The sequence below is a fragment of the Monodelphis domestica genome, chromosome 1, assembly GCF_027887165.1.
Source record: "Monodelphis domestica isolate mMonDom1 chromosome 1, mMonDom1.pri, whole genome shotgun sequence".
Classification (NCBI taxonomy): Eukaryota; Metazoa; Chordata; class Mammalia; order Didelphimorphia; family Didelphidae; genus Monodelphis; species Monodelphis domestica.
The window spans coordinates 110,502,251-110,520,637 of NC_077227.1; the positions used below are offsets into that span (position 1 = coordinate 110,502,251).

General features: G+C 39.4%; 1 protein-coding gene across 2 annotated transcripts in view; it reads right to left on the reverse strand.

Annotated features, from left to right (window-relative positions):
* Window positions 1-240: 240 nt before the first annotated feature.
* Window positions 241-18,387, reverse strand: part of SORCS3 (sortilin related VPS10 domain containing receptor 3) — a 724,209-nt gene continuing 706,062 nt past the window's right edge. For both annotated transcript variants that reach the window (XM_007479197.2, XM_056804235.1), the window contains 6 exons: window positions 16,260-16,372; window positions 15,120-15,251; window positions 10,285-10,384; window positions 8,954-9,059; window positions 3,844-4,004; window positions 241-2,181 (listed from right to left, as the gene is read on the reverse strand). In XM_007479197.2, the coding sequence (XP_007479259.2) occupies window positions 2,117-2,181; window positions 3,844-4,004; window positions 8,954-9,059; window positions 10,285-10,384; window positions 15,120-15,251; window positions 16,260-16,372 (677 nt within the window). In that variant the 3' untranslated portion in view covers window positions 241-2,116. The remainder of the gene's footprint in view (window positions 2,182-3,843; window positions 4,005-8,953; window positions 9,060-10,284; window positions 10,385-15,119; window positions 15,252-16,259; window positions 16,373-18,387) is intronic.

Below are 18,387 nucleotides of genomic sequence, written 5' to 3' on the forward strand. Positions count from 1 at the left end.
TGCTGGCTCTGGGAGAAAAGATAGTGTTTATTTTGTCCTGCCATCTTTTTGCTGAAGCAGTGGGGGAAGATAGCAGTGGAATGCTGCATACTCTGTCAGACCTACTTGCCATATCCATTGGTTTCGCTTAATTGGTTTTCTTTGTTACAAGGAATTGCTAATTGTGAAAGAAAAGGGTCCATAATGTAAAAACATACGACAGTAATAAAACTTTAAAAAACGCTCAGTCCAAGATATAGCTTTGATGTACAAAAATACATTTATTTTCAACAATTTCAAAACCACTGCCTTTTTTTTACAGTAGAAATATTCAAATGGAACAATAAAACCAAGAACAGTATATATACATATACTGTATATATAGATATGACTCATGCATTTGTATTCCAGTGTTTAATACAAGTATTGCAATTGTCTGCCCCAATTAACCCTTGAAACCAAAAAGCAGGGTGCTTATAAACACTCCTAATCTTTTCAAAGAAATGTGGGGATGGATGCTCTATGCTGCCGTAATCAGCCAATGGCATCTTTGCAGATGCCTTCTATTGTTCATAGAGGGTAAAATGTGAACAATATGCCTTCAAAGTAATTTCCCTTTTTACCTCCTATGAGGACTATCCTATGAATATATCATTTTTTAAAATAAACGTTTCCATCTTGTCCCCAGAAAAAAAAAATAACAGTGTTCAAAGCTTGGGCTAAAACAATCTGATGGTAATGGGACTAAGGGTAGGCATATGTGCAAAGGGAAAATGAGAAAGACTGCTAAGCTCACGCCCCCCCAAAGACTTGAATTACCTAAAGGGAAGTAAAGGCAGACACTTGACTTTAAGGATGGTGCATACTCCTGACAATGAAATATCACAGCGTTGAAGAGTCAACTAAGATCATCAGACCACTAGATTGCTATTTGGCCTACAAAATGTACATGGGCCAGACCCATGCTACCAGTTTACTAACCATTCCCATCGCCTACCATTCAGCGGAGTTCAGCAAGGAGTCGCCAGGGACCCAGGTGCCCAGAATCTCCTCTTGGGCTCAGAGAACACAGGCTGCGCGTCCTCACAGGCAGGAGGAATTAGAATCATCCTTTCTACTCTAATGCATCATCAGACTGATTTCCTATTAGGTAATACTGGCTTCTCTAGCCTGACAAAGCAGTGCTGCGGGGAGAGAGGGAGACCTTTGGGTCAGCTAACAACAGACACTTCTTAAGTGTATCTTGAAAGTCATGCTGTGCCATCTGGGGAATATCAAGAACTCCACGTAGTGTAATGTCGCGTCATTTTAATCTTTTTCAATTGTCCAAAAGAACTCTCTCCTCCCCTCCCTTTTTTTTTTTATATACAGAATAGGAAACAGCTATGTTGTGGACACAGAGATGAAAGAGTTAAATGTGACAGACAACTGGACTTGGTCCAGAATTCATACTTGCCGAACCAGCTCCTGGTGGACGTGTCCATTTTGTGTGTGTGCGTGTGTGTGTATGTGTGTACGCACAAGGAGTTTCTTCCTTTTTTCTTTTTCTTTTTTTACTAAACATTAAATTATTTCCCAGGAAATAAAAAGCTATTTACATTGTCATTATCTACAATATGGTGTTCTCATCATCGTTGGTCTCTTCAATGTTGACATGCACTAGGCAGGGCCTCTCATAAAAGGATGCTGCCCGCTTCTGGGAGTTGCTTCCACTCCCACCAGGGCCCAGCAGAAGCAGACTAGGTCATGGGTTTGTGTCTGTGTGGTTTGGCGAGTTTGTGTGTATTAAAAAAAAATAAAAAATGAAAAACCCAACAACAACAACCCAAACAAGGTAGAGTCCAGGAGGACATAGAAAGTCCTGCTTTGGAGCTGCCACTGGCAGAAGATGGCACAGAAGCAGCTGGGAAAGGAGAGCCTTCCACCATGACAGGAGCATGGTTATTGATTCTCAGGTCATTTTAATTGGTTAAGAAAGCCTTTCTCCAATGTCCTCTGTTTGTAAGGGGGACTCTGGGGTGGCAGAGGATTAAAAAAGGATAGTTTTCTTTTTTGTTTCCCCCCATAATAGTAAGAACAGTAATAATCAAAAATAAAAAAAAAATCAGAAAGGTTGTAGAACAAGGGCTTCTCCACATTAAACACTAGTGCAGTTGGGGATTTCCTTTGTGCTTCCACTGTTGGCAATGGTGGCAACACCACCTGTAGGGAAGACAAGACAAAAAAAGAGAGTCTCAGAGAGGTAGTCAACAAGGGTCAACAACAACAACCCTTCTTTTCTCTGCCTTACATGGAAAGGCTTTAGCAATACATGTGATCAATAAGACCCTGGGGAGGGTCAGCTCTGTTTCCTTGTCTCACCCCCACAATCCCTTCATGCTATTGCAGCATTTCCCATTGCTGAGGTAATTCCACTAGCTTTCCTCTCAAGTTCTGTCTAAGAAGTCATTCACCAAATATTCTTTTGGAAACTAACATGAGAAAAGTGGATCCCCATCTGAGAATGACTCAGAAATTTAGTCTTTATTCCTTTCCTAAGAAACAAGAAGGGGTTCTCACTTTCCTACAAGGTATTTACAATTCATTTTTGTGGAAGATTGCTTGTTGTCAAATTAGGAGAGGGGAAATCTAGCCTCCCTATACTTGGAAGAGGCAAATATAATAGAATTGGTAAACTCCATTTTGTCCTACCTTTATATGCTCAATTTATGTGATTGATTATAGGCTCAGGATTAAAAACCGAGAGCTGGAAGGGACTTCAAAAGCTGTCTAATTGAACCTCCTTATTTTACAGTTGAGGAAATTTGAGGCAAGAGAAGGTAAGTGATTTTTTGTTGGGCGATCATTTTTCAGTTGTATCAAATTCTTTGTGACCTTATTTGGGGTTTTCTTGGCAGAGATACTGGAGTGGATTGCCATTTCTTTCTCCAGCTTGTTTTAAAAAGAAACTGAGGCAACCAAGGTTAAATGACTTGTCCAGGGTCAACTCAGGAAGATGAGACTCCAGGCATTTGCCCAAAGTCAATAATTGAAGAAAACAGGATTTGAATCTTCCTTCTTAATCCACAGTCAGTGCTCTTAATTATTAGTAAATGCATATATTTTTTTAAAGTCTTTAGATGGGACTGAGGAACAGCTTTCATTAAGAAATAAATATTAGCCCAGTCTACCCAACTTATATCACTTTATTTAAAGAAACCAAGTAAGGACAGCAGCTGGGTGACTCAGTGGATAGAGAGCCATCCCTATATAAGGGAAGTCCTGTGTTTTAATCTGGGCTCACTTCCTAGCTGTGGGACCCTGGGCAAGTTACTTAAGCACAATGCCTACCCCTTACCTCTCTCTTCTGCCTTGGAACCAATATACAATGTGCACTCCAAGATGGAAGGTAAGGGTTTATGGAGAAAAGAAGGAAAGAAGGAAAGAAAATGGGAAGCAAAACAATGATAAAAAACAATGTAAATTAAAAAGTACAGGGGCCATGTTGTTGTAACCCTAGAGTTTATTATAGTAGCAAGAAAAATTGTTTGTGTTGTTGTGAGGACTCAGCCAAGGTTTACTACCCTTTTCTGAGCTATTGCCTTCTAGTCTTTATATAGGGAGAATGAGGCTTCTTCTCAATAACTGGCTCCTCCATGTTTCTAGCCATAACAATCTCTGTGGGTCTCACATTTCCTTAGCTTTCAAATATTATATTATTTATATTTTGCTGTATTTATTTTTTTGCTATTTCCCAATTACATTTTAAAACAGGTTCTGGCCACAGAAAAGAGTGCTGTGGACCACAGGTGGTCAGCAGTCTCTCTGCCATTTGAGATGAGTTGGCTTAAGTTGTAAGGGTCCAGGAAGAGCAGGATCATTTACCTATGACCCGTGTGTCCAGTTCTTTGTCCAGCAGCTCCTCGGGCTCTGTAAAGTCACTGAGGGTGATTTTGGGAGCATTTTCACTTTGGCTCACTGACCCAATCATCTCTTGTTCCTTGTCATGTTGTACTTGGGCATAGATGTTAATCCAGGGAATTTTCCTGTGGTAATATAAAAGGTAGCCACACTTCTTAGTCAGGGACATATGAGACAAACCAAAAAACAAAATTCCCTTCCATTGGAGAGAAAGCTGAGGTAGACAGTGAAGAGCATTTTAGAGCAGGAAAAAATTAAAACTAGAAAAGATGATCTTATTATTAGTGGTGAATTTATACCCAGATTTTCTAATTCCAAGCTCACCATTCTTTCTAGTATGACATCAGGAGCACCCCAAATGCATCACTAGCCATAAAGACAATCTCCTCCACTCCACATCAGAGCCCCAGTATCTTGCCCTCATGGTTTGTGATTATTATGTGTTACACTAGAAAAGAATCTATTGCCCAAAATGTTTGAGGCAATGGAATCACACTGACTTTTTAGGAAGCCAAAGACAGCTTGATCAGAGCAGGAAGTGGGCTCAGAGATCTAACCTAGACCTAGCCTAACCGCTGCATTTTACAGATGAGCAAATTGTGGCCCAAAAGAAGGTAAGAATTTTGTCCAACAACACATGGCTTGTTAGTAGTGACAGAGACTATCCTAGACCCTGAGGGTCCTTTGACTTCCAAGGCAAAAATAATTCCTCCAAAATAAGTGGAGCTCAATTATGCAGAGAAATGTACTAGTTGCTATGAAACTTGTGCTCTTCTTCCTCACTGATGATTCCATAGTTTTACACTGAACTTTTGTACTGAAGTTGTCTTAGGAAATCACTGGACAAAGATAATGAAATAAACCAAATATACTTTTTCAGTCTCTCCTTTAGATTGAGGGTGGTTTTATCAATATTAATTTATACTTCTGTGCTTGTTTATGGACTGACCTCTCTCTGCTCTTTTAAAATGGACCAAGAGTTGACTGGTTAATATAACAAAGGAAAACGGGAAATGTTGGAGGGAATGTGGGGAAATTGGGACACTAATGCATTGTTGGTGTAGTTGTAAACTGATCTGTTATGAAGAGTCATTTATTACTAGCCCAAAGGCTATAAAACTATATAAACCATTTGACTTAGATATACCATTGCTAGATCTCTATCCCAAAGAAATAAAGGATAAATGAAAAGGACTTATATGTACAGAAACATTTGTAGCCGTTCTTTTTGTTATGGCAAAAAATTAAGGGAATTAAGGGGGATGCCCACTAATTGGGGAAGGCTGAACAAGATGTGGGCATATGATTATGATAGAATACTATTGTGCTATAAGAAATAATGAGCAAGATGCTTACAGAAAAACCTGGAAAGACCTGAATGGACTAAGACAAAGTGAAGTGAGTGGAACGAGGAAAACATTGTATATTGTATGATAATCAACTATGAATGGTTTAGCTGTTCTCAGTAATACCATGATCTAGGACAATTCCAAAGGACTTTTGGTGAAAAATGCTAACTACCTGTAGAGAAAGAACTGATGGAGTCAGAATGCATATTGAAGCATACCCCTTTCCTTTAACTTTCCTTATTTTTCTTTTTTTTAATCTGTATTTTCTCTCATGACTAAGTTAGAAATATGTTTTGCATGACTACTCATGTATAACCAATATCAAAATGCTTGCCTTCTCAGTGTGGGTGGAGGAAGAGGGAGAGAATTTGGAATTCAAAATTTTAAAAAAATTAATGTTAATTTTTTACATATGATTGGAAAAAAATTAAAATATTTGGAATTGAATAGAATAAAATAAAATTAAGCTCACCAAAAGACTCAAGTTTCAAGGACCCTAATGAAGAGATGATGTGAGAGGCTGCAAGTGGCAAATTCTCTAAATTCACAGAATTAAAAATTCATGTCAGCCCAGGCTTCTTTCTCCTTATATAAACAAACTATAAAAAATCAGCATCTTAGGATGGATATTCTGTTTAATCATCAAAGTATATGTTGTGAAAATACTCCAGGATGACTACAGTACTTAAAATTGTGTCTTCTCCCTCCCATTTATCATACTCTGGGACTGCTGAAACCCAAATCTGATAATATGAAATCAGCTCAAAGGTAGGGAGATGTTTTAGCCAGATTTCTCTTGGCTATTTCCCAGTTTGCCCAATGACATATTGAAGACAGAAAATTCTATGTTTACAACTTTATAGCACCATTAGCTTAGATGAAGAGCTTCAATGGTGTTTTTAATTCATTAAATGTTCTTAGGACAATGGGAGGGAAAATATTAGCTCCAATTTGCAGAAAGATTAGATTTGCCTAAGGTCAGCTAACTACTGAAAGGCAGAGAGAGAAGAGGAATTTGGGTCTCCTGAATCATGATCAGATGCTCTTCCCATTAATTTCCAGCTAACAAAACATTATTTCTTGTTTGTATGTTTCATCCCTGTTTCTAGAGATGTTTCAGAGGTGGTATTAGACACAGAACTAGTTAATGGCAATAAGATTACAATGGCAAGGACATGCTGGTAAAGCCTCAAAGTATTTTAACTGCTTTAAGCATATTCTCAAGAAATTGTATGTCTTAGGACAAGTACAATTCTCTGAGAAAGTGACCACCTTGTTAGGCAGAGCTTTGGGAAAGGTGAGATGATTCTTGAGTCTTTGTTCTTTATTATCATTTTTGAGACAGCAGAAAATAACAGCCATGTTATTTGATGTGGATAACATCCACACACACCAGCAGTTATTACATTTACTTAAAGTGTAGTTAGGGTTGGCAATGAGATCAAACGTTCTCTTCCTGCTGATCAACCACTAGGGGCAATAATCAGAGAGCTGAAAAGAGAAAGGTTTGATTTTTGAAAGCATAGCCAAGCCAATGAGCTGGAAAGCTCAATTTCCCCAGAAGATACAGAAGCAAAGACTGTGTCCACCAATCGGGCACCTACAGCCACTGCAATTCTTTGTGCCTAATTAAACTGAAAGATTCACAGATGCAGCTGACTGGGCAGGGAGAGAGACAAGAAAGGAAGCACCGGTGGGAAGTAGGCCAGAAGCTTTGGCTAATGTGGAGAATAACTCTGGAAATCTTTGATATTCGAGAAAAAGTGTGTGGATTGCTGGTTACTTTTGAAAAAGTCTGAGTTTATTGTATTGACACTGGCATTCTCACATAGCCAGCCCCATAGTGCAAAGTGGATTGTTTGGCACTTCCAAGGGGACAGAATTGCTCCTGAAGTGGTATTGAGAAAAGGAGAATTTACTGTATAGTGCTACCTCAGTTAACGGAGCTCATTTTAAGGAAATCAGTGGTGTTCAAAGTAAAACCAGGAAGAAAAAGAAAAGGGGGAAAAAAGGAACCCTCCATAAATCACAGGAATCAGCAATACTGTCTGATGTAACAAAGGTATCACTAGGCACTGATACCTTTTGTCCCAGCCCTAAACAAAGCCTTCAATTTTTCCTTTTATCTCTGGGCTCTACATTCTGTTTCTACTTTCTGTATCTCCCCTTTCCCAATCCTTTCCCTTGCCCACCCCATCAAATCAAAGAAATATCTAATATTTTTTAATATGTGTTGACTGATTTTACTAAGAAACAAATTCAACCAGGAATTTGAAGGCTTTTCTTGTTGGTTGTGGAAAGAATGTTTCAGTTCTTTATTAAAAGTATTTTAGAACTCAGCATGCAGGTTGTAAGTTCTGAGGGGAGGAGAAGTGGATAAAGCTCTGGTGGCAAACCTGATTTAGTATTTTAGGATTTTTCATCACAGAAGGGGAGCAGGGAGGATGTAGGGTAAAGGCTGGCACCTGCATGCCCCTTAGTTCCCCGGATTCAACCTAGTTGGAGCTTGTTCTATCCCCTTGAAATCCCTCAAGAACATTCTAAGTTGCCTTGTAGCACATGAGACATTATTATTTAATGGTTTTTTTTCATTTGTAGTCTTCCCCCACCCCATCCCCATCCCCACACCTTATATTCCATCCGTATGCTGTGTATTTTATTTCTGCCTATGGTTATGAAGTTTCTGCCAAAGGGGCTAGTCATTGAACATATCCTTTTTACTAAGAGAGGGACTACAGTTGGGGACTAATGGAATAGAAATATTGATTATAATTTCATGTCCTGAAGTATCCTTTTATGACACCACTCCCATTGCTTTCAGAAATTGTTCCTGAACACATGCGGGGTTCTTTTTTTTCCCCCTAAGTTTTTAAAAGGAAATTGATTAGGAAAAACTGAGAGATGGAAGGTGGGTATTTTTAGCATGTAAATGTTGGCAGAGTTATTGCTCAGTTAAATTTGAGAAGCGAGGTTTTTTTTTCTTTAAAAAAAATCATTTAAGGCGTGAAAAGCTATTTCCTGCTATATCCTCCTGGGTCAGGCAGGTATCAGAGGGCTGGGGAGTGGGGCTTTCCTGAGAAGTGAGAACTTCCAGCTGGAAAGATATGTGGCTGGAGAGAATGAACTTGAAAATTAAAGTCAAATAAGAAGAAATGAGACCTTCCCCCCTTAGATTTTTCCTTTAGCTTCTTTACCTTTCACGTGGAACAAAGAGACTACTAAGCCCACCAATCATTTACCCAGTTTATTCATTCATGCACCCATCTGCTTGTTTATCCATCCATCTACCCATCCACTTATTTATCTTTCCATTCAGCTATACTTTCATTCATTTTTTCAACAAGTAACCATTAAGTATCCACTATGTGCAAAGATAAATAAGACAGTGAACCCTAACCTTAAGAAGTTTATAATTAAAGAGCTACATGGCATCTGTTGGCTCTTATTGTCTCACCTGCTGTTTGAGCAAAGGCAGCTCACTCATACAAGCTGCATTTTGTTTTGAACTTGTTAGTTAAGACCCTCAAGAGATTGATGTATTTAATTGAAGAACACAAGAAAAACAGATGATAGGAAAGGCCAGCTCTTGACTGCCTTCTACTCTACGTCTTTGTGCCCAATTACCAAATCAAGTTGGAGGGGAATTGTATAGGTATCAGATGAGTCTTCATCTGTCCCCCCATACCCTGCTACCAAGATAAAAATGGGAAGTGGTTGGCACTTACCTTTTAAACTTATAGATCAAGAAGACAGCCAAACCCACAAACACCACAGACAAAAGCATCAACATTGCTGAACTGCTATGTCCTGTGCTGGAGTCCACAAGCGGAGCTGAAAGGAATCAGAAATACTAGGAAGGTCTCCAAAGACGTTCATATTTGGAGAGGTGGGAAAGAGGAAAGTGAGAGCAGCAGGGCCAACCCTGCCCTGAGAAAGGAGGCCCATCAGTCAGTCGTTTTCCTTAACTGGGTGGCATCTGCTGTTTCTGCAAAGGGAACTCATGCACACAGCTGCATTTTGTTTTGAGCTCGTAGCTTCCACCAGGGATAACCTGGTGGTTCCCCTATTTTTTCCCAGAAAAAGGACTACAACAGACTCTGCTTTGTTCTTTTAGTTAGTCTGTGCTTAGCTGAGGGAACTGGGAGAAAAACTGAAATGCCCTCTGCTCAGAGCGCTTTGGGATGACTATTCTGTGCAGTATCCTAAGACTGTTGCTGTCTTTCAGTCTTGTCTTACTCTATGTGACTCCTGGGGATATTGTCTATAGGACTGCTTGGCAAAGATACTGTAGTGGTTTGCTTTTTTTCTTCTCCCTTTTATGGATAAGTAACTGAGGCAAATAGGGCTTGAGTGACTTGTCCTGGGTCACACAACTAGTAAGTATCCAAGGGTGGATTTGAACTCAGATCTTCCTGAATGTATGCTTGCTACTCTACCCAAGGCACTACCTAACTTAGGGCACCCAAGGTAAAATACTAATGAAACATTTCCTTCTTTTCCTCTATCAAATCCTTGTAAGCACAGCTGTCTGATGCTCTGAAAGCTTCCACATTTGGGCTATAGGGGGCACTCCATTCACTGGAATGATTTAAACATACCCTTTCCAGAAAACCATTTAGAAAAGAGACAGGCTTATAGCAGGAATGGACCCTTTTAGCACACTAACAGGTTGGATATTTACATTCTCCATTCCTTCTTGAAATGACTGACTTTTAGTTTGAACTCTTACCCAATATTTATGAAAATATTGATCTGGAAAAAACCTTAAGCATCAACTCATCCAATGGTTTCCATTTACAGGGAAGGAAATGGAAGCCCAGAAAGGCAATCTTTTTTACTCAAAATTGCTATCTACTTAACTCACCTTCTAGTATTTTATCTCTATAATAATCTCATTCACATGTAGTTAGAAGTTTTATCAGGTCAATAAAGACAAAGGAGTTTCTAAAAGGCATCTTTTATAGCACCCAAGGAGAAGTGCTTTCCATTCCTCTTGCTTCTACAGATCAAAAATCACAGCCCCCAGCACTACTTCCCCTCCACTCTGGGTACTCACCTAATGTCAACTGAGTGACATAGACAATGACTTGAACCCCTGGCTTTAGCTCAAACTGGACCAAATTCTGATTTAAAGCATTAAACAGGAGCTCTGCAATCTGTAAGATAAAAGCACAGAATGTTAGATGGGGAAACAATAGCTGTTCTCTGTCACTAGATCCAAGGAAGAGAGAGAATGTCAAAGATTAGGGAAAACCTTTCCTGGTTAAAAACAAAATAGTTCAAGGAAAGTTTGTGAGTCTTGGTGCTGAAATAATCCAAAGAATATTAGATTTTAATACTTATTCTCTCTATCTCATAGAGATGTTTATACTTATTCTCTTATATCTTGATATAAGAGCTTTTATTTGATCTACCTTAGGTAGGTAATTAGTAGTACCCCTATTTTATAGATCAAGACATGGAAACCATGAAGTAATTTGTCACATGTTATCCAGTGAGTTGGGATTAGGATTTGAATTTGGGTTTCTTAACTTCTGGCCCACATTGTTGATGGTCTTTTTGCTATCAGGATTTTATAACCATTAAATTTGGAACTTGGGTCTATGTTGATATCACTGTTGGTGTGACCTTAAGGAATAGTGTGAAATGCATTTATAGGGCAGCAAGTTTGTACAGTGGAGAGAGTGCTAGGCTTAGAGTCAGGAAGACTCTTTTTGATGAATTTAAATCAGGTTTCAGACACTAGCTGTGTAACCCTGGGCAAATCACTTAAATCCTATTTGCCTCAGTTTCCTCATCTATAAAATGAACTGGAGAAGGAAATGGCAAACCATTCCAGGAACTTTTTGCCAAATAAAACTCAAATTGAATCATGAAGAATTGGATATGAACCAACCACAACAACAAATACATTTATTGAGCCCACCAGTAGTGTTTCACTGAAACACTATAGGTTTAGAGTTGGAGGAGACCTTTGAGATTATCAAGGTCATTCCCCTCATTTTATAGATAAGGAAATGAAGCTAAAAGAGATTAAGGGATTTGGGCAGGGTCACCCAGAGTATCTGAGATAGAATTTGAATTCAGGTCTCCATGATTCCAGGTCTTGGACTTTCTCCACTAATCTTTGCTCTCCTTGCTCCACCTAGCTACCAGTGTTTGTCAAACTATTACCAGATCCTCCAACTATACAAAGTAGGTAAAATACAGGAAAGGAGACTCCTGGGAGAATTCTGCAGAAATTACCTCCTGGGTGTCCCCCTCTCCCTTCCCCAGCCTGCTCCATATCCAGTCACTGACTGATGCATCGCAGCTGAACAATGGAGAGTAGAGCAGAAAAAGCAAGGGCCTGCCACCAAAAACTTGGGAATCATTTTTCCTACTTCATTTTCTCCAGCAGGCCTAAGCATGTGGAAAGTTGATTTAATCACTCCATAATTCCAGCATGAAAGCTTTAGCAGACTCAGGCTGTTGTTCCCAACTCTTATCTTGCCTTACTCGCCTTAATATCACAGCTGCTATTCATCACCATAATTACCTATTTATCTAAATGGATGGATATTGTAGCTTCCAAATATAGTTCACACATGTCACTTGCTATTTCAGAATAAAGAGGTCTGGTAAAAGTGATGTACTCATTGAGAGGCCTGATTTATTTCTGACCAACTCCAATGCACAATTCTGCCGAAGGAAGAATGCTCGGAGCTCTCACCATTGTACGACTGGAGCTGCGAGAGGAATACGTAGATGGGCTCAGAGAAGAAGTTAGTCCTAGTGACCATCTAGTATAAACCTCTTCATTTTATGCCTGAGAAAATCAAGGTCTGGAGGTTAAGTGATTTACTCAAGGTCACCACAGGTAGCATGCAGCAGAGCCAGGTTGGGAGCCCAAATTCTCTGGTTCCAAATTCTTTCTATAACAATAATGGGGATATAATTTTCTATAATAATAATAATAATGTTTTTTGTTGCTTAGTAGTTTTAGTCATATCTGACTCTCTAGGATCCCATCTGGAGTTTTCTTGGCAAAGATACTAGAGTAGTTTGCCATTTCCTTCTCCAGTGAATTTTACAGATGGAGAAACTGAGGCAAATGGGATTAAGTGACTTTCTCTGAGTAACACAGTTAGTGAGTGTCTGAGGCTGGATTTGCCCTTGGGTCTTTCTGACTCCAGTCTGCTGCCCACAACAACAATAATAATAACCCTAACTACCATAATATAGTTAATGTAGTAATCATGGGTTCATATGATTTTTTGTGTGATACGCTCTATTTAATAGTCTGATGAAACCCACACACCCCTCTCAGAATAATGTTTTTAGAAGTACAAAATTAAATAAATAGACTTACAAAGGAAACCAATCATACTGAAAGATAGTCATCAAAATATACTTTTTAAAAAAAATAAGTCATGGATCCCAGCTGGTTCTTTAGACAATCCATCTCTCCCCAGGGAGCTATGTCTAGAAGCAGTTCATTTTCTCCTCGGAAGAGCTTAAATCCTTCAGGATCTTAGAGTTAGATCATGAGAAACAAACTTTCCCAGCATAGATGGGGAAACTCAAATGTTTGCTTTTCTCTAATTTTTTGGAGAGATTTTGAGGGCCAGAAAACAGTAGAGCACAAATCCCTCATTGAAGTAGGGTTTTAAGGTTTACAAATTTTTTTACATATATTATCTCATTTCATTCTCACAACAACCCTATGAAGTAGGTGCTATTATCTCTATGTTACAGATTTGGAGGCTGAAGCTTAGAGTGGCTAAGTGACTTGCCCAGGGTCACACAGTAGGTATCTAGGGTAAGATTTGCATTTAGGTCTTCCAGATCCCTCCCATGAAATTCTTAAGGTGCCATGGAGTTGTTACTTTAAGGAAGTTTGGAAGCAGTGAGAAGGTGGTAGTAGTTCAAAGGGCAGTCCAAATCCCAAGCCCTTATTCCAGATTAAAGGAAGCTAAGACAGACTTTTCCTTTGTTCCAGCCACATTTCTGCTGCCCCCATCCTGCTTCTGCCTGCTTTTATTGCCTTTTCTATTTTGAAGGTAATCTTGCAGACATTCATTTGCCAGGTCTCCCCTACACACAGAAAATTGATGCTCAGGAGGAAAAAGGAGAAGAAAGGATGAGCTTAAGATGTTCCCTGTAGCTTCTAGTGCCTGGCACCCATCAGTGCTTCTCTACCCACTTGAAGATGCCAGTAAATCTCAATCCCTTTGGAGAATCTTGGGGGAAAGCTGCTTCCTTAAACAATCCATCTCTCCCCAGGGAGCTGTGCCTAAAAGCAGTCCATTTTCTCTCAGTAGAAGAGCTTAAATCGTTTGGATCTAAGACAGAAGACAAGAAACAAACTTCCCCAGTGCAGATAGAGAAACTCAAATGTTCTCTTTTCTTTCTTTTTAGAGAGGGCTTGAGGGGCAGTAGACAGTAGGGCACAAACTCATCATGCCAAAACTAGAACAAGTAAAATGGGGTTTTGCTCTACAGTGCCAACATCTGGAGGGGGGATTTTCTCTCTATATAGATAGCTTTTCCTCTGCCAGTCTGTGTGCCAGAACTATCACTGGCAGTCAGATTGTCCTTTCTATCAGCACCATCTGCCCACCCCTGCCAATTGTTTTCATTCCAAGGGAAAATATTTCTAGTTAGGGGTCTGCAGAGATGCCAGATACTCATATAGGCAGGTAGTTTGTGATCTGAGAGATGTACTTTACTGAGTTACCAAGAACCAATTGAGGTACAGAACATTTAGAGTAAGAGACTTGGGTCTATAAATGTGTTTTTTCTTCTTTTAATAATGTCTAGATTAAGTCATTTATTTATTTAATTATTTCTTTAACTTTTTATTTAATATTTATTTTATTAGTTTGTTAATTGGAGAAAGACTCCCTTGTCTTGTTCAGGCTAGAATTGAAACAGTCACTCACAGGCCCAATCTCACTATTTATGGGCATGGAACCTTTCACCTGCTCTGATTCTGACCTGGCCTGATTCAGTCCTCCTAAATAACCAGGTAGTCCCTCCCTCTACTGGGTCACCATCATAATGTTATTCAGTGAAAACAGCAAACACTTGATCAGTGTAAGTCTTACTGTACCTCAGGACTTCTAAACTCAAATGATCTACTCAGCCTTCCTGAGAGCAAAAATTATAAATTTATGCTTAGTTATAAAAATATAAACTTATTTTAAAAATATTTTATAACTGTGCTTTGATGTAATTGATTTTTAAAAACTAATCTATGTATTTTATGAATTTAAAAACATAATTCTGAGAAGAGATTAATTGGTTTCCTCAGACTGCCAATGTATCTGTGACATATAAAAATGGTTAGGAATGCCTGCTTTGAAACTTTTCTGGCAATCCTAAGGACCTGTAATATCATTGGCATGGCTCTTCTTTCATCACTGCAGGACATAGCCCTCATATGACATAACAGATGGATTTTGTCAGTTGCTGTAGCTAAAAAATTGATAATTCTTTTGATTACATGATGGTGAGTTTTGTCATAAATGCCAGTCCCAAGATGATAGAGATAGTCATAGATCTTGTGCTTGAAACTTTCTGTCTTAATAGGACCTATCAGGGATGGTTTTCTGCTGAAGTAGCCTTCAAGAATCCAAGGATACTTTGAAATCAAGATGAGGTATGTGAATAAGACATTGGTGGTGGTTGGAGCTTGAAGCATTGATAAATCGGTGTTAGAGAAGAAAGAACTTTCTAGATGACAGCTTATTTCCCACAGGTATAGGGTATAGAAATGCATCTATTTTCTGATAATGAAATGCAGGTGTGGAATATGGGCAAATATCATCTATGTAAAGGAGAGATGAATGAGATTAAGGATAGCCTGATCGCCTCCATCATTTAGGCTTCGTGCTTTCTTTCACTCACTTGCTCCAGGTCTGCTTCATTGCCTTTCCTTCTCTCTGTCATGTTTTTGTGGGGTAGGATGAAGAGCTCAGCTGAGGTAGGGAGGCCAGGGAACACTGCCACCAGAATCTGGTCTTCTGGGACACTGGTGACCTGCAGAATTGTGAGAAAACAGTGGTAATAAGTAGCTGTGTATGGGCCATACCCTTTAGGAAAAACTGTAGACTCAGGGATGGCAGGGTCCATTCAGTTTTCTCATCAACTTTGCTCCCAATTTTTCTCCCAGCACTGATTACAATGTTCTGCACATAGTAGATATTTAGTAAATGATTGATGAACTGAGTTGAATTGGTCATGGTTAACCCGCTTTAGCTTCTGCATCATAAAAGATATACTCACTGACCTCCAACATAGGACAGCCAATCTTTCTAATAAAGAAATGAAATAGAATTTACCCTAGAGGGTCCATAGCATCTTAAAAGTGCCATTTTAGATGAAGCCAGAATAGATTAAACACTCAAAACTTTCACCATTTGTGAATTCTTCCTCTCAGTTAGGAGACTCTAATTTATGTTATTCTGCTAAAGAATAACCTTTTTTCACTAGAGAAAACTGACCAAATTGATAAAAATCATAGAATTCTAGAGCTGAAAGAGAATCTAAAGGTCATCTAGTCCAACACTTGCCTTCACTCATAACATACCCAGCTAGTGATCATCTAGTGGCAGAAAACTCAATACCTCTGAAGCAGCCTATTCTATTTCTATACAGTTATAATTACTTGACTTTTTTTCCTTTGTGGTGAGGCAAAAACTGTTTTCCTCTAACCCTATTTCTGTTTTTGTTTAGGTTTGGTCTTGGACAAGAAGAACAAGTCTAGCCCCTCTTTCATATAATGGTCCTTTAAATATTAGAAGACATCCTCAACCAGAATTCCATAAGCCTTTATTAGCCTCTCCTACCCGATTAAATACTTCCAGTGTTGCCTTCAGACAAACCTCAAATGGCAAGAAAGGAGAAACATGAAACCCCACTTTGACTACTTTTATTAACTCCCCCCACCTTGGTGATCCTGCCTGGAAAAGCCTTCTAACTTCATATCTTTTCTTTTATGTCTCCCCCATCCCATCCTTGATTGCTTAAATAGAAGAGTCAACTTACTTTGACCAGAGCTCGCTTGATGACTTTGCCAATATCTTGTCTCCATTCAGGGATGTCAGGATTATGGTAATCCAGATTAGGTGAGAATGACAGTAACTGTGACTGGAAATACTCTTCAGAGAGAGGCAGACATATGGGGTGGGGGGAAGAGGGTAAGGGAAAAGGAGGAAGAGAGAGAGAGAGAGAGAGAGAGAGAGAGAGAGAGAGAGAGAGAGAGAGAGAGAGAGAGAGAGAGAGAGAGAGAGAGAGAGAGTGTGTGTGTTCAGTGACAGTGCTATATTGAAATTTGTGTACCAGGAAGTAATGGAAATCTGGTTATTGGAAACATGGCTATACACCTTCATATAACAGCCCTGTTAATTCTGGTCTATAAACAGCTAGTTGACGCAACGGATAGAGTGCCAGGCCTGGATTCAGGAAGGCCTGAGTTCAAATTTGACCTCTGAAACTTATTAACTATATGACCCCAGGCATTTCACTTAAGAGTTTCCTCTTTGTAAAATGAGCTGGAGAAGAAAACTGCAAACAACTCCAATATCTTTGTCAAAAGAAAATCCCAAATGGAGTCATGAAGACATAACTGAAATGATTCAAAAACAAGAAATAAACATGTATTCACCATAAAAGATCCATTTTCTGGAATACCCAAATTCTGAATATAAACATTTTATGTGAAATCCCAGAACAGCAGTATTCTTGCTGCAAAGGCTGATGCCATAACAAAACTTACAAGAAGTTTTAATAATGGGGCCAGGCAGGGACAATTTTATCACTTTATCACACTGTCCCCCTTCTCCTTATTCTTGTCTGTCCTCCAACTAAATGTCATGGAGACTTAAAAACCAGATTAATAAGCATCACTGGATGTGGCTGGACCAACCAGATTGGACAGCCAGTGACTAGCAAACGTGGTAAAACATGCAAAGCAATAGGTCAAGGAATTCTTAACTCGCTAATTAGGAAAGCTGGTTTCTTTTTCCTTTGGAAGATTGACTCAGACAGAGATTTCTCTCCATCAGTGCACACCAACAACTGCATTGCAACCCAGCCTTAGTGAATTCCTGGGAGGCACCAGGTAACTAACTGTTCACACAACAGTTTGTATCAGATACAGGACTTCAAGGTCATCCAGGCTATGAAGGTATACATATCTCTCTAGATACAATTTCACACTTCCCCTCAATAGCAACTGTAGCCCACATTTATTCAGCAACTGCAGATTTATAAAGTACTTTCCTCACAACAGGTTGCAAATAAGGAAACTGAGGCTCAGTGGTTTATGGTCACACATCCAGCAGGTTTTGTATTTTTTTCTTCAAGCAATGATGGTATCAGGAGTATTGGGGAAGGGCAATCACATTTATTAAAAGGAATGCTAGAATTTGTCCTTGGTTCTTGAGACTTGTAACCAAAATATGGTTTACTCCTTCTGCTCTTCTGTGGCCCCAAGATGCACACAGGTACAGAATCTGTTTTGCATTTCCAGACTCACTGTTTTGAAACCTATAAACATCAAATCACATATTTGGAGATGGTGGGGACCTTTGAGGTCATCTTGTCTAATCTTCCTTTTTTTTTTTTTTTACAGAGAAGACACAGTTGAGACTCAGAGACAAGGAGAGATGCCCAACATCATACCCAAAATACAGGGCAGAGCCAGAATCTGAACCTAGGTCTTCTGATGCCAAATATTCATTATTCTTTCCAGTCTACCACAATGCCTTATTTAGTAAGAGTTTCATGCTTCCAATGACGCTTTAAGCTCATTGAGGACAGGACATGATTTCCTGTGTCTTTCTCCCTCTTCCTCACAGGGTGCTTCATACAAACAGTAGGTGTAACAGACCACTGAAATTCACCATCCCAATATTCTCGGCCAGGCCTTTCCTTTACTCAGATGGCTCGCAGTGTGCAGTGACTATCCACCTGCCCATTCACTGGACCATACAGTCATGGGGAAATTTTTATTTACTGACAACATATGGTCCAAACAAGAGCAGCAAGAGTGGTCTTCTCTTATGGCCCTGCTCCCTCTGTCACTTTGTCCTAGTTCATTGACAAGAGGACAAGAGCTGGACTTGGCCTTTTACTCATTCCTCAAAGGATTCTACTGCCTGTTGGGGGTTTG